General features: G+C 43.4%; 2 protein-coding genes and 1 pseudogene across 3 annotated transcripts in view; 1 reads left to right on the plus strand and 2 right to left on the minus strand.

The window, feature by feature from the left end:
- Window positions 1-2,426: 2,426 nt before the first annotated feature.
- Window positions 2,427-16,392, plus strand: part of LOC306660237 (uncharacterized protein) — a gene marked incomplete at its 3' end in the record, with an annotated part of 493,624 nt that continues 479,658 nt past the window's right edge. The window contains exon 1 of the mRNA XM_079138392.1: window positions 2,427-2,438. The remainder of the gene's footprint in view (window positions 2,439-16,392) is intronic.
- On the minus strand, window positions 6,187-9,301 carry LOC306658930 (transcription factor AP-2 gamma-like; the record flags this gene model as incomplete). Its single annotated transcript, XM_079136217.1, has 3 exons — window positions 6,187-7,911; window positions 8,345-8,465; window positions 9,215-9,301. 3 exons carry the CDS (start codon window positions 9,299-9,301, stop codon window positions 6,836-6,838), a joined length of 1,284 nt encoding a protein of 427 aa, XP_078992343.1. The 3' UTR covers window positions 6,187-6,835.
- On the minus strand, window positions 11,653-16,360 carry LOC306659667 (protein ITPRID2-like; annotated as a pseudogene). The gene has a single exon. The product of its transcript is annotated as a protein ITPRID2-like (transcript).

The following is a 16,392-nucleotide window of genomic DNA, read 5'->3' on the forward strand; positions in this document are numbered from 1 at the left end:
CAAACAAACAAACAAACAAACAACAACAACAAAAAGAAACCTCTAAATGAACAATTATAAATGTCCCAGAAAAGCTCTGAACTCTCACAGGGTGCCTTTTCCATCTTTGTAGTCCTACTTTCAGCAGCCCCAAGAGCCTGGCCCCCATTCACTAATGACACACAGAATCCATTCCCTTTCATTGTTAAGTGAGAGAATGAATGTATATAGCAGATCATAAGTAGTAAAGAACATGTCAGCTTTAATGACAATGACCCAAAGACAATGACCATAGAAATGACCACAGCACAGCAGGGGGAACAGAAGGGTCAAGGCCCCTGGGCCCCTGGAGGAGGAAACGCACCTTGCATCTCATCTGGAGCAGTTTTTTAAAACTATTTCTAAAATCACTACTGAAAGCCTGTTTATCCAGTCCGAAGAAGGAAGTTTGCACATTTGCATAGTAACACAAGCCTTGATTAAGAGTTCTCTGTATTGATATATAGAAATTTCATAGATTGCTGTGTCAACAGTTTTGCCTAAGGAAAAGGAAGTACATAAGATCAAGTGATAAAATACCAAGCCCAAGTCAGAGAACTGGCTTCCATCAGAATCCACTGTTCCTCTGCACCCCTCTCTTTATACTCTTCCTCTTCCTTATTCCCCTTTCTCTGTGTGTCTCTCTGTCTTTCTGGGTGTCTGTCTTTCCTCACTTAATTTATAGTACAACATGCTACTTTCTTAAATACAGGTGGATAAGCCCCATTTCCCTAAAACCCAAAGTCTAGTTTGAATGATTTGTAAAAGTCGCCATTTTCACATAGTTGCCAGCAATGGCCTTAGCCTTGATTAGCTGCAGCATAGGGCAGATGAAGTTTCCAGCCTGACTCTTTCCCTCTTAGAGGCCCAACTCATCTCCAAGTTTCTACATTTATTTTTCTGTTCCTCATGGTGTAAACCATCACAATGTCCTTTTGTGGGATATTTACTCTGGGCCAGGTATTGTGCTGATGGACGCCCAGGAGACAAATGTCTAATTCTTTGGCTTAAGAGGGTGAGAGGTGGGTGAAAAAACAGAGACTTCCTTTCTTCTTCCCAGTTCCAAGACTTCCTAAGGGACTAATGGAGATATTGCAGAGTGTTCTGGGGATGCAGACAAAAAGTAGGGGAATTAGAGAAAGTTTCCAGGGAAGATAAACTTAGAATTGGAAGAAGTACAGGAATTTTACAGGCACCAAGCTGGGCAAAATGTGCCATATTTGAGGAACCAAAAACAAGGAATATGGTAGAATGGAGTTAAGAAGGGAAGTTAGATCAAAGAGAATGGAAAAGCCATCTGGAGAGGGAGACATGCCTAAAAGCCCCTGGGCACCACCATGAGGCAATGACCATGCCATTTGTGATTTTATGGAGGGCAACTGCAGCAGCAGTAGAAGTCAAAATGGATGCTTGGACTTGTGCTTGAAGTATGTTTGGGATACCCATGATTGTCCAGTCAGCAAGTAAACAGGGTGTGGAACAGCTGCAAATCTGGAACTTAAACCTGTAAATGGCAAGTAAGTTCACAAGCACATGTGCAATTGCTCACAGGAAGGATGTGGAGTGGGAAACAAATGCCAAGGCACACCCTGGAACAGTCCATGTCTCTCATACATGTCTCCCATGTATGAGAGACAGAGGTGCCAACCACAAAGATACAGACAGATTCAAGAGGATGAGGCTGGAGTCATGTTGTGAAGCTAATGTAAAAGGGAATTTCAGGAGGTGATGTCAAGAAGGAAATGCTGCAAAGTTCAAGGAGGGCAAGGACCCAAACTGTGTGTTGATGACCATGTCATTTCAGCAGCTATAGAAGTCAAAATGCCACTAGTTGAGAAATAAAGGACAAGGGAGAGTGGTGGCTGTGAGTGTAGAATACTTTGCAGGGACTTGGTTTTGAAGGGCATTGACAAAGTCATGGGATGGGTTTTTAATATGGTGCCTCACTGAGGTTGCAGGTTGCAATGACAAAGACTGAAGAGGGAGAAGGAGTGCAGATCTCTTTGAGGATGTTGGAGACTAGGGCACTGTGAGGCCATGAATTATGGGATAAACTCTCCATAAAGAAGGAATCCTCATGTGCTTTGGATGTGTCACTTCCCCAAGGCTTAGACACTTTGACACTGCCCAGTCCTGAGCTCTAGGCCAGCTCAGGCAAAGCAGGAGGGAGGAGGAGGCCAAGAGTTCCCTAAAGAAGCTGCCTGGGAAGGCTCAACACTGACATTCTGATACAGGCACAGAATGCATGGCTGGACCCAGGCCCAACTGCAGGACCCAGTGGCAGGCTGGCAATACCATGATGTGGGTCACTGAAAATTACGCATTTTTTCCTCAACATTTTGTATTTTTATGGCTCATTATTTAGTACCACGTGTCAGTAAGTGTTCAGTACTATTTGGAAACAATGAAGCTGTTATCTGGCTTTTAACAGTCAATTGAGCAGCTCTGACACGCAATGACTAGCATTAACATTAATGAATAAATTAACTAATTGAACCATCAGAAAAATCAGGATGGTGCTCACTAAAATGAAACTATGACCTTACGAAAAATCATGGACCTTCAACTGTAAACTGGGTATTCCACCTGTTGGTACTGGCACAGATTCTGTCATCAAGGGTCTTTGCTTGATTCTGAAATGCCAGGGGTCTACAAAATTATTCTATTTCCCAAAAAAGATAAAGAAATGTGCTCTAAGGATATCACAGATTCCTGAAAATATTCTGGTCTAAATACCCCACTTGACTACTCTGGACACTTTGACTCAGAGACAATTAGTAACTTCCAAATCTTTCACTGAGTAAAGAGGTGACATAGAGCTCATTAAACAATGAGAAGACAGCCAACAGGCTCAACAAGTTTGCTTGAATGGCCAGTTCCCACTTCTGGACAAACACTGGATGTAAAACCAGACACAGAACTCCATAACTTCTGGGTTGTGAGTATGCCTAGAAAATGCATTATAGGGCCAGGATAAGGACAGTGAAGGAAGGAGTAGGAGGATGCAGCCTCATCAGGATTCCCTATATAGTTCATCCTCTTCCAGATTCCTGCATTCAACAGGACTCTATGCTTGTGGATGAGAGTGGCCTCCCCTTAGCAAACTAAAGCAAAACTTCGTGGAAATGGCGATAGGCCCCAAAACTCCTTACATAAACAAGGAAAAATTGCTTGACAACTTTCACACTGCCTGCTGGAGCAGGGTTTATTGGCAGAAACCCATAGAGATAAGCTCAGGAACAACTATGTTGACCCATTCCAGGGCAGTGTACAGAGACTAAGCTGGGCTGAGGTCAGACTCCAGGAAAGTGATTCTGGACCTTGGGCTTGTAATGGTCAAAGAAGCAGAACCTCTCATCAGGTGGGACCAGGACTTGGAATCCAGTTACAATGAGGTGTGTAACAATCTGGTTATCTGCCTCATTTCTCCAGCTCAGTTCACATAGTCAAGGAACAGCAGCCATGCTCTGATGTGGTCAAGGGCCTGGGTCCCAGCTGTGTCCTACCAGGACTGATCATCTTCTGGATTTAGCTAGAGCAAGCATCCATAGAATTCTGCAGGAGATGAACTTCTCCCTGAGGTCAACCTGCAGAGAAAAAAGGAAACCAGGAATCAATTGAACACTTTAGTTATCACTCTGCTCCTTCTCACTGCAGCCAAAGGCAGCTTCCCAAACTTCAAAGCTAATCATGGCATTCCCTGCAGTAATCCCCTGGAGCCCTCTCCTCACCTATATAACAGAGTCAAACTGCTTAACCTGAGATGGAAGAACTTACACACCACATCTCATGTCTCCATTTGGGTTCACTCTCAGCCACCTTCACATCCCCAAATGCACCAGATCCATTCATTTTAGGTTCTTATACTTGTCAGGTGCACCCCCTACCCCACCATTGCGCATGTGTGTCCTCTGACTTTTCCTAGCCTGTTTACCTGATTAAGACCTAAATATATCCTTTCACACACCCTCATGGAGAATGACTCTTCACCAATGTTCTGGCTCTGTAATTAAACTCCTCATCATACACTGAAGTTGTTTTGGACCAGTCCATTTGCAAGGGGTCTCAGTGACACCAGGCACAGAGGAAGGGCCAATGAATAATGAGGTTGAAGTGCACCAGCTGCATATACCTCTCCCTAAGACTAGGTTTCAGGACTGTTGGCCCTGCCCACAGCCATGGACCCCCTGGTCTCATAGGTGGTAAAGACCCAGCTGCTTGAGATTAGAGATGAGGGGACAACATGCTGAAAGCTTAAAGGGCTCCCTTGTTTACTTCATACCACATGGATAGTGAGTGGCTTCATAGCAGCACGGTCCAAAGAATGGGACACAAGTCACAGTGTAATCAGAAATCATCTAGTAACCACATTTAAAGAACAAAAAGATGACAAGAATAAGAAGCAAAACACAGACTGGGAAAAAATATATCCGGGAGACACACTGATAAAGGACTCTTCTCCAAAATATACCAAGAACTTGAAAACTCAACAATAAGAAAACAAACCCATTTTAAAAATGGGCAAAAGACTTGAATAGACACCTCACCAAAAAAGATGTACAGGGGCAAATAGATATATGAAAAGATGCTCCACACCATACATTGTTAAGGAATGTCAAACAATGGCTTCACATCTACTACAATGATCAAAATTCAGAACAGTGAAAATTCCTAATGCTGGTAAGGACATGGAACAAGAGGAACTCTCATCCTCTGCTGGTGGCAATGCAAAACGGCATTGACACTTTGGGAGAAAGTTTGGAAGTTTCTTCCAAACTAAAAATACTCTTACAATATAATCCAGCAACATTTCTTCTTGATTTTTACCCGAAGAAATTGAAAGTTCACATCCACACAAAACCCTGCATGTGGATATTTATAGCAGCTTTATTCATAATTGTCAAAACTTGGTAGCAAGGAAGATGTTCTTCAGTATGTGAGTGACAAACTTCAGTAGATCCCAAAGATGCAATATTATTCAATACTAAAGAATCAAGCCCTGAAAAGACAAAGAGGGAACTTAAGTGCATATTACTAACTGGAGGAAGCCAGTATGAGAAAGCTACCTACTGTATAATTCCAACTACATGCAGTGCTTGGCTAGGGTTGGGAAGAAGGAGGATAAACAGGTGGAACACATAGGAATTTGAAGGCAATGAAAATACTCTATATAATGCTGCAATGGTGGACACATCATTATATTTTGTCCAAACTCAGTCACAGCCAAGACTGAACCCTAATGTAAACTATGGGCTTTGGATGATTATGATGTGTGATTAAGATTGTAACAAAGGCACTGCTCTGGAGGGAGATCTTGGCAATGGGGCGGGGGGTGCTGTGTGTGAGGGGGTTGGGGGATGTGGGATATTTCTACTTTTAGCTCAATTTTGCTAGGAACCTAAAGCTACTCTAAAAATAATCTATTTTTTAAATGTAAAATAGAAAAATGACATTAGTTTTTATAGTTCAACCTGATATATCTAAAATGTTATATTTCAACACATTTAAAAAAGTGACACAATCTCATTCTTTTGGAGGATGCTATCTTTTTTTTTTCTATCAAGAATACTTTTTATTATACAGGTATCATATGCACACAACAATTTGGGGAACATTTACAGGCACGGAGTTCAATTTCAAAGCTCCATTTCACCCACACAAACTATAACACACATTCATCTTGAGATTCAGCCCCACAGGAATGAGACGCCAAGTTATTGCTTTTTGAACAGAGAACTCCAATTAAATAGAATCTTCCAAACCAAGAACAAAGCCCTGTATCCTCTTAATTCTTCATACCCTGTGTACAGATGAATAAAATCTAAAGACGTGTTATAGATTACCCCACCACCATTAAAAGTTAATATTAAAATCGAATCCCGTTTCTCAAAAAGTCATAAGAAGTGCATCAGTATTTACAGACCCCATTAAATTATGCATAAATAAAATCTGTACACTCAACACACTGTTTTTCAAAACACAGAGCCTCCACAGGGACTTGGGGGTGACAGGCAGCAGCCAACGCTTTGTGTCCACCCTTTTCAAGTTTATCGAAAAATCAAGATCTGAAATAAATATGCAAATAAAGCTTCAGTACCTTACAGGAATCTGTCATTTCTAAGAGTCGCCTATTTAAAGAGTTAACTTTCAAAGTTAAAAAAAAGAGAGAGACAAGAAAAGAAAAATGAAATTGTCAGCAGGCATTGTTTCTACAAGTTTCCTACAACCAGAAGGCCCCTCTGGGCACAGGGTCTGCACCCACCCGCCAGCTGCTCACTAGCCTCTGAGCACGGGGCACCTGGCCTCCTCTTGGAGGGCACGATCGCTTAAGACGGTAGGTAAAGACTGATTTTTGAAAAACTATTTAGTGGACGTAAAAACCAGCCATATCTTAACACTGAATAAAATAAGTTATTGTTGATCTGAATCGCATCGATCTGACGTCTCAACAGCTGGGCCCGTGGCTTCTTGTCAGCCCAGGGAACTTACAAAAAGGTTCTAAAACTTGTAGCACCACTTTCAGAGGAAGAAGGGATGGGGTTTCCAAAAAATAAACATTCAACAAGTAAAAAAAACCAAAACCCAGTACTCGTCACCTTGGGATCATGTGTCCAAGGTCAGACACTGCAGTGCTGGAGAAGCCACAGGGATCCAGGAGGGCAGGTCAAGATGTACAAGCCTCCAGTGACAAGAGGCCTTAGGGTAGGTGGGTAAGGGAGGCTGGAAGCTTCTCCCTGCCGCAGGACCGCTGCCCAGTCTGTCCCAGCGGAGGAGGAATCTCGGTCCTTTCCCTTCCCGCCCTCTGCTCAGCCTCATTTTACTTCCTGTGCTTCTCCATTTTCTCCAGGGTCTTATTAGAATCTGCTGGACTCTGGTCTCCGGGGTTCATATAGGATTTGTCTACGACAATCAGGGCTTCTTTGATGTAGTTCTGCACCGCAGACACAGCGGCGCAGATGGCCTGGCTGCCAAACCCGTGGGTAATCAGGCTGAAAGGAGACAAGCAGTTCTGCATGTTCGTTTCCAAGATTGGGGAAGGTCTGTTGTTCCCGTTGGGTGTTCGGTCTTGATTGAGGAGGTCTGTGAATTCTTTACACACTTGCTGAGCGGCCAGCAGCATGTTCTTCCTGGTGGCCATCTCGTTCCGCCCGCCCAGGTGAGCCCTGGTTAAGTATTCGGCCACTGGTTTACTCGGAAACTCCGCTTCACAGACGTAGGCAAAGTCGCGAGCCAAGTGAACAGCTTCGCCTTCGACCAAGGATGTCAGGAGGGTCACATGAGCTGCTTTCCGTCTCCCCGCTGGAAGATTCAGCCCAATCTTGTCCAACTTCTCCCGCAACGATCGGCCTCCATTTTTGGACTTGGCTCTTCTGAGAACACCTCCCAGCAATGAGGCATTTAAGCATTCGGGCGGTGACAATCGTCTCTGCACTTCAGCCACCGTCACTTTATACTTGGACGTGGAGCTGAGGAGGGACAGTCTTCCGGGAACAGAGCAGAAGACCTCACTGGGATTCATCACGGCTCCCACGAGCTCCTTCTGACAGGGGAGACTCAGGGGGTTCTTAGTCATAGAAATGGGCCCTTTGCGGATTACAGTCTGATCGTGCCCAAGCAGGTGTGGGTCGTCGACATTCTGCACCTCTTCCATCTGGTGGGCCATATCGTGGAGCCCCAGGTTCTCGGCCAGGCGGGTGGCGTCCAGGGCGTGAGCGTGGGGCAGCAGCAGGTCCGAGCGGCGGTAGGCATCCCTGCGGGCACCCACGGTGCCTCCCTCCAGCCGGGAGAGGTGGGGGAGCAGGCCGGCCGGGCGCCCGTGGTGCGAAGGCAGGCCGGCCCCCTCCTGGCTCTGGCGGCCGGGCCAGGCCTGCTGCTCGGATGCTATCTTTAAAACTGTGGTAAAATTTATAAAATTTATACTTAACACACCTCATTTTAGATGAATCACATTTCAAGTGCTCAGTAGCCATACACATGTGGCCAGAGGCTATACCATACCATACAGCTCTAGAGTCTGTGTTAATTAAAAGACATACTCTCAAAGAAGTCAAGGCTAATGCCTGATAGTGCTTCTTTTTGGCAAACCCCAGTCATACAACAAAGAATAGGATAAACCAAAAGACTCTGGACCCTAGAAAGTGCTATACCACCATGTTCAGAATATATCACAAGATTGAGAATTGAAGAGGAGAGATTCAGATGAGAAATATATTCCCTTTCCCAAAGTCACCAGGAGACTCCAGAAACTCTGGAGCACTCCAGCATCCCAAGGAAATATATTGGAACCCTCATCTGGTAAAGTGCCCCAGATATGAGATAAACTTACCTAGAAGTACCACATCCCAGCTTCCACTAAACATGGAATGACCCAGCTTCTGCTTGAGCCTTGTGCCAGGCATCATCTTCAGCAATCCTAATGTGGTGCCAAGCAGAGAGTAGGCCACAGACTAAAGGTTTGGATGTAAGGCTGCACCACACATCAGCTCTGTGACCTTGAGCAAAATGCTCAAAGAGGTCTTCTTTGAGTAGCACCGTGCCAGAAAGTAAGCTACTATTCTTCATAAACAAACACCCTTTAGAAATCACACTTCGTGATTGAGGACTGAGTCTCTACAAACCCCTTTCTGTGTGGTCAGCTGCTCCCTTGTGGAGTCTACCAATACAGGGCACTGTAGGGAAACTGTGAGGCTGGAGAAAGGCAGGGCTTTTCCCTCCCTCTCTGCTGCCTCCCTTGGGAGTAGGACCTGTTGAAGCTCCTTCCTCCATAGGTGGAGGCTCCTTCCCACAGCTGCACAGGGATCCCATTTGCAGTTTTCCAAGACCTCCAGAGCCAGCCTCAAGGTGCTGTCCTTGAAGACCCCAGTACATTCAGTCCCCTTCTCCTAGCACCCGATTTTAATGAGCCCAACCTCTTCTCATTTTTTCCCTATCCTTAACATGGAAGCTGTTTCCCATGTTTCATCCCTCTGTGACAACTTACTTCTGTCTTTAATTCTTTGCAGTCACCTAGACAATAATTTTATAACAAATTCACAAGTGTTTGCTTGAAATTTTCTTGAAATAACTGATGGTGTTTCCCTTCCTGAGTGATAAGGGGCTTAGCAGGCTAGACCCCATTATTGTTATTGTTACTGGCCTGGACAAATGGTTTATCCGTTTACCATGGATAAGAGGTCCCATGCTACAAAGATACTACCTTGTTTAACCCTCTCACGTTGCCCATGAACTCTGTGTTATTACTGCCGAATTTCAGCCTCCTCGTGGAAACAATCTCTTTCCCCATCATACCCTCAGACCACTTGACATGAGAAAAGGTTGCCATGCTTTTGTAAAACCCTACTTCTCCTTTGCCTCCATTAAAAATTCAGCTTTTGAAACCTGGCCATTTGGAGGCTTTTCTTTATCATTTCAAACTGGAATTGAATAAAAAGTTAACTCATTTTCATTTGTGGAAGTCATGAAAATTTCAGTTCATGGAGAATTGGTGACCGTATGTGCCTTCATGGGAAATTGTCCTGTCCTTAATAAGAATATGTCCAAAACCACAAGAAAGTTTCCTGTGACTCAAGAACTGCTTGTTTCTTCCCCACCATCTCACACTTTCATTGTCCAACCATTCCATTCCTTGAATTCTAGAGACCTAAATTATCACAATTTGGGGGCTGAACCCTTTAAGAGGGCTTCCTGCTTAGGTCTAACACTGTATCATTATACAAATGTAAAAAAGAAAGAAAGAAAGAAACATTATGAGAAAGACCTTTTAAGACTTCAGGCATACCTAACTCCAAACTCCAAAGCCTGCATTCTTTTGAGAGTTCACACTAGCTCCTTCATAACCAAAGATCAAAAAGACTTAGGAAAAGTTAAATGAGTGCATATCAAGTTTGCACAGAAAATCTCTTGGGAGGTGAGACTGCACAGCAATCCTTCACCCTCAAGTTAAGTGGGAGTTCCACTGGGTTGTCTTAAGTATCAACTCGAGGAAAGGAGAAGTTTTAAATACAAAGAGAATATTATTTATGTTTGTTTCTCCAGAGAGATAAAAATGTGGACCATGAGCACAGTTTCTGGAAAGTCAAGAATCAAGATGGTAGAATGGAGCAATTTTCCAAACAAGCAGGATGTTGGGATACAGGGAGAATAATGAAGTATTAGTGTATCTAACTTCATATCCAGGTTATTCATATCTTGCTCTAGAAACTCTCTTTCCTTCTTGCATTTTAAATTTCTATTAAAGTTATATACTAGACAAAAGTTGGAATGGGCCATTACTGTGAATAGTTAAATATATCAGTGAGAAACCCCAGTGACTGAGGCCCCACTGACACAGGGCAGCACACCCTGACAGTGCCGAGAAACCTGGGGGAGAGACCAGTGCTCACAGCTGACACCTGTTGTGAAGAGTTAAGATACAATCTCCTACTGCTGAAGGTATGAGGGTTGAAGAGATAGTTCATAAAACAAAAGGTACTTAAAAGAGGCCTTCTCTTTAGGAAAGCCCAAGTAGACAACCTCCCACACAAAACCAAGAAGGGACTACACATGACATTTACAAGGTGGCACAGGCAGCTGGCCATCACAAAGCAGACTCCCTATTAAGGGAGATATGGTATCTCAGGGTTTTCATCAGTGAGCTGGAGCTCTTTGTTCTGAAAATGTGCCCTATTTTCAGCCTGATTTCCTTGGCAGTCAGAAGAATGACTTATCAAATGCCTCATTCAGAGCTTTATGAATGAAAGCATATGTATTTTAAGAGCTTTGGCTGGGCATACAATTACCCTGATAAACTGTTTTCAGAGTTGGAGGGAATGGGTTTTAAGTAAGTGGTGACATTTAAACAAGGAGGAACTTCCAGGCCATGGTTACACAGCCATGCTTCCAAGCACTCTCCTCAAACCCCAGAAGATAGGTGAAGGGCAGCCTACCTGGGCTGGGGTTTCTCAAAGATCAATGGAAATTCAGGTTCATCATTGATTGGTCCTACATAGTCATGGAGAATCCTGAACTAATTGTTAGAAAATTCTCTTCAGATTAAATAAATAAGCTTCTTTAAAATTAATTATTCATTTGACAAATGTTGGTTGAGAGCCTGCTCTATCCAAGGACATATGTATGAAATGAGAGCATATGTAATGCAAAATATGTAGTGCTGAATTCCATCATATTTTAATCATAAGAAAACCACCATGTTCATATCACCTATGTTGCTTTTACTTTACAGGAACCTTTTGTGTGACTTTGCAGTAAATATTCCCCCTCCTAGGGAAATGATTTTTTTTTTCGATAGTTTTTCTTATGCAGTATTTTCTTCTGATTTGAACTGATAAATTAATATGTGCTTTTTTTGAGACATCTTCCTTTAAAGCAGCATTTGGGATTTTTTCTAAGTTAATTTAGTCATTCATCTCCTTTTGTATATCCTATTATACTGTGTGGATATGTCACTTTTAATACTATATTACATTGCTGATGAAAATTTGGATTGTTTCTCCATTTCAGAGTTTTAAAAGATGGATCAACATAATGTACTTTCTTTTTTTTTTGTTTTTTTTGGTTGTTACTTTTCACATTTATTTAACACATATAAAACCAAATAGGAAACCATTTTCCTTTTTCTTTAATAAAAACAGAGTTTTGACAGGTTAAAACCGAATTAAAATCATTTACATATGAGAACAAATCTAAATTACTTCCATTTTGGAAAAAAAACAAAAAGCAAGCTTATTCATTTCTATCCATTCAAGTCAGAGGCCCCATTATTTTGACAATACTCTACTATGTAGTCTAAAAGACAGAAGAAACATCTCCTTATAAGAAGAAGTCTGGACAATGCAAAAAGTACATAGTGTTTAACATAAGGCACATTTCCAAAAGAAAAATACTATGTAAGCTGTAATAAAATTACATTTGTTTGGGGTAAAGCAATGAGGCTTACAGTGTAAGAACATTGAGTAGTTGTAGGTAACCTCATGTAATTCTAACCTACTGCTATTAGTAGCCTCCTCAAGAATTAAGAGCAATTTTTACAACAGAACAGTTTGTCTTCTTGGAAGTGAAACTAATTAACAGCAGTGGAGGGAAAATCATTGGTTGCTTCAAGCTCTCAAAAAATGAATCAGTTATTGCACAGTAAATACCTCATAGAGGTCAGTGTTGTAAGAAGCTAGTCTGAAGAAAAATGTTATTTATAAATTGGTTATGTCTGGAAGTCTTCAAGTTTTATAATTAATTCTACATAGGGAATCAATTGGAAAAATATTGACATACAAATAAATATTAGGCTTTTCCAAATTGCTACAGTTTTGAAAGATTAGAAAAGAAATAATCAGCAAAGTGCCTAGTTTCTATGTATGTTTTTATGAAAGATATGCACAGGGGAAATACACATTGTACACTGTATAAGTAGCCCAGCTCAGCAGACAGTATCTTCTGAAGTACAGATAACACCTCCCCCAGTGTATATCATTGATAACTCCAATAGTCACAATTAACAGGATCCATGCCAACCTAAAAATTCCACTTAATGACTATCTTATTTAGGACTAGATGCTTTACTTGAAGATACTGCTGCCAAAAGTCCACTTACAATTTCCCTTCTGATTTCCCCAACAATTGACTCTTTAATCTCCCGTATGACTTGCTGCAACTCATCCTGCTCCACATTTCTATGCATTTCCTCAGCAGCTGGCATCAGGGGTAGTTTTCCAGGCCCTTCTTCCACTTCAGAGTTAGGCCCTACAACCCGTGAGGCTTCTTCAGCTGCTCCAACTTCCTCAGAACTCTCCAGCTCTGGAGGCGTCTGCACAGAGCCTGTTCTAGAAGGAGCAGTTGGTGTTAGGGCCACTGATGCTCGGAATACTTTCTTTCTTGCCACAAAATGGGTTTTGGATTTTCCCCCTGAGTCACCGGAAGGCACTCCAGTTCTTCTGTTAGCATGAGAGGGACCAGAACACACAGAAGATGACTCTGATGTTGCGTGGGAGAAAACTGATTCTGAGCTTTCTCCAGGAGGGAGCTCATATCCCATTTCTCCAAGTCCCAGGCCCAATTCAGACTTCAAGTATGACTGTTTTCGCACCAGTTCAGTGACTGGTTCCATTACATTCAGTGGAGAAGGACATGACAAGTTATCAGCGCTCCTACTGCCACACATTCCCTGCACAGCCCGAAGCTGTTCATCCAGGCCCAGCAAGCGGTCCTCCAGCTGTAGCTCCAGGTCCTGAAGTTCCATTCGGACTGAATTTCTCAAACTCTGCACCTGATCAACTTCATATCTTTCCTCCTCAGTCATGTGGTGATAAACCATGGTTTGCTGACGCAGCATTGCCAACTCTAAATCCATCATTTGTGTTCTAAACAAATTCAGGCTCCGCCTCATTACTTGAAGCTCCTGAAAAGTATTTTCGTAAAGATGTAGAACAGATGATTTCTGAGTACTATATGGAGCAGCAGCAAAATCAGGTCCTCTCATCATAGGATACTGTGAAAGATTCTGCAGTGAGTTTCTAATATCATGCAACACTCTTCGTAACTGCATTTCTATGGCAGAGGGAGGATTCACAGAGCACGCTCGATAAGGGTAGGCAGCGTGTCTATGTGAGTAAGGACACCCAAAAGGGGAGGTAAAGGCACTGCAGGTGGCACCTGAGATGTTGGGAACACTGTGTGTGCTCAGAGTTCTCATGTGCTCACACAGGGGCCTTTCCTGCCACTCAGAGTGGACAGAGTGAAGGGAGCAGGTGGACTGAGAAATCTGTGCTGGAGTGAACTGTGAACAGGCAGGAGTCCTTCCATGATGGCATTCTTCCAACAGTGTCACCTCACTCTGGGTGGCTTCTTCTTTCTTCACAGATGATGGAGAGATGAAAATGGTGGATTTAACCAAAGACTGACCGTCATGCTCAGTCACCTCTTTTTCTACTTCCTGTTCCTCTTCAGGTGTGTACTTATAGGTGAAGGAAGGTGGGCTGCATCTGGTCTCTTTCCCTGGAGACAACCGGACATTGACAGAGGACACAACTCTTACTGGGCTCAATAAAGTTGTTGGTAAAGACTGAGACCTTCTTAGAGGATAGCCAGCTTTTGCAAGCAAGTACCTTTGTTTTAAAAGATCTTTTGATTTTATCAAGCTACGCCCCACTCTTTGATTAGACAGAGTACAAACCTTCATTCGAGCTCTTTGCAAAGCTGTATTAACTCTGTCCACAGAAGAAGGAGGCCCTGTTGTATTTTCAGAGCTCGTATCACTGCATTTAGCTTCAATGGAAGCCAATGATTTCAGAATATGGTGTGTGGTGTACTGGGCAAATTCACATTCACTGCTTTTATCCACATCACTTTCACCACTTGTTTCCCTGGGCAGCTCTACTGTCTGTGCAGGAGACAAGTTCTCTTCTGTTTCTTCTGTTTTGGTACTTTCAGTAACATGATCCTCTGGACTACAGGTGGACTGCTTACTTCCTGTATTCTCAAGAGTCCCACATTCAGCAATTGTTGCTGCCTTGGCTCTTCCTTTCTGAAGAGTGGTGACAGACTCCTCCTCTGACTCATTGAAATAAGGTTGGTCTTGCACTGTTGGTGTAACAAGGTCTTCACCAAATGATGTGACTGTTGTTTCACTGTCACAACTATCAGCACTACTCCCCATGGCTTGCAGGGACTCATGAACCTGAAGATGATTAAGGGAGAGGCCGTCTGTGGAATCTTCTGCAAAACCACTGCTATCAGAATGCTGACTTGCAGTACGTAGCAGATGATCTCTTTTGGACTTGGCGAGACCTAGCTGGTAAGTGGCTGGAACATGAGGAGCTTCTCCCTCTGTACTCTGAACCTCTTCCATTTCAAAGGAGTCCTTTTGGTGTGTCATTATATTTCTTATGCATGGGATCGTCAATGGTGCACAAGGTTCTTTTTCGAGTACAGATTCGGGGACATTTTTCAGTTCACTGCTGGTTTCCAACTCACTCTGGCTGGAAATGTTGAAACCACCACCTGAATCAGGTTCTACAACAGACTCCTCAGGCAATTTACTCTCATGACTTTGAGTCTCTTTACTCTGTTCACTTTCAGTTTTTTGGTTAAAATTACTATTTGCTTCATCAGAAACTGTCAGTGTCAGCATTCTCCAAAACCACTGTAGAAACACCTGAGGCTTCTTCTTTAACCGTAGCTAACATAGATGACGAGTCTTTCTTCTTTACAACTTTTTGAGATTTTTGATCACTTTTATTGCCACTTTCTTCAATCACTGAAACATTTGGAATCTTTCCTTTTTCAATTGCTGGGGAAGGACTGCTACCTTCTCCTTTCTCTGTTTTATCAACACATAAATTCAGTTTTGATAGTGTTTTCATTAATCGATTTGCAGTGTTACTTCGAGTTAAAGGTGGAGGCGAGTCTGTCTCCTTGTTAGAGGTCACTGAGGACATACTTCCAATTCTCTGAAGGGGAGTCCCAGAGACTTGGGAATATAAAGAAGAAAATGCATTGGCCACAGTAGTAAGCACTTCAATTTGACGAAAGCGGCTTGTTAAAGCATAATTTGGGTTCTCTACTTCCATCCGTTGCATTTGAGCACTCAAAAATACTTTAATATCTATCCCTCTGGCAAATGATGAAGAATTAAAAAATCTGGAAGGAATTTTAGAAGCAATATCTGGTTCATCTCGTCCAAATCCAAGATTATAAAGAATTTCTTCAGGATCTTCCTCATAAAGTTCCAATAATTCTGAAACACTTGAGACTGTCCCACTGCTTTTCCCAGACCCAGTAGAATTCATACTTCTCCCTTTCTGATGAAACTGGAGCCTTCTCTCTTTCGCCAAGATATTATTGCCGTTTTCAATTTGAGCATCACTTTCATGGAGGTGGTTGGCTTCAGCTCCCAAAGATAAATCATCTTCAAAACTTCCTCCATTTCTCACAAGCACACCCTTCAGTGTTCCGGTGCTTTGCTCATCCAGTGAGGCTCCCAAAGGTGTACGGCAGTCCTTGAGCCATATCGCGATCTTCTCGTTGGGCACGTTTCCTCTCCCCGTGGGTGCAGGCAGCTTCGCGCCGGGGAGGTCCTCCTCGTCGTCCTCGTCCTCGTCCTGCGTGGTTGCTTCTGTGGACAGATCCTCGTCTCCGACGCCTGCCAGGAGCTGCGGCACTTGGCCCAGGCCTTCCTCCGGCGACTTGCTACTTGCCACTCCAGTTCCTCCTCCGCCTCCGCCGACGCCGCCAGGGGCCGGTTCATGGCCGCACCGGGGGCTCCGCTGCCCCAGCCAGAGCCTGCGCGAGACACGGCGGCGGCAGCAAGGACCCCGGCCCCTGCTGTCAGCGCCCAACCGGGCTGGGGGCCCGGGGAGCGGGAGCGGGCGCCAGAGGAGGAGG

Source organism: Sciurus vulgaris, assembly GCF_902686455.1.
Source record: "Sciurus vulgaris genome assembly, chromosome: 4".
NCBI lineage: Eukaryota > Metazoa > Chordata > Mammalia > Rodentia > Sciuridae > Sciurus > Sciurus vulgaris.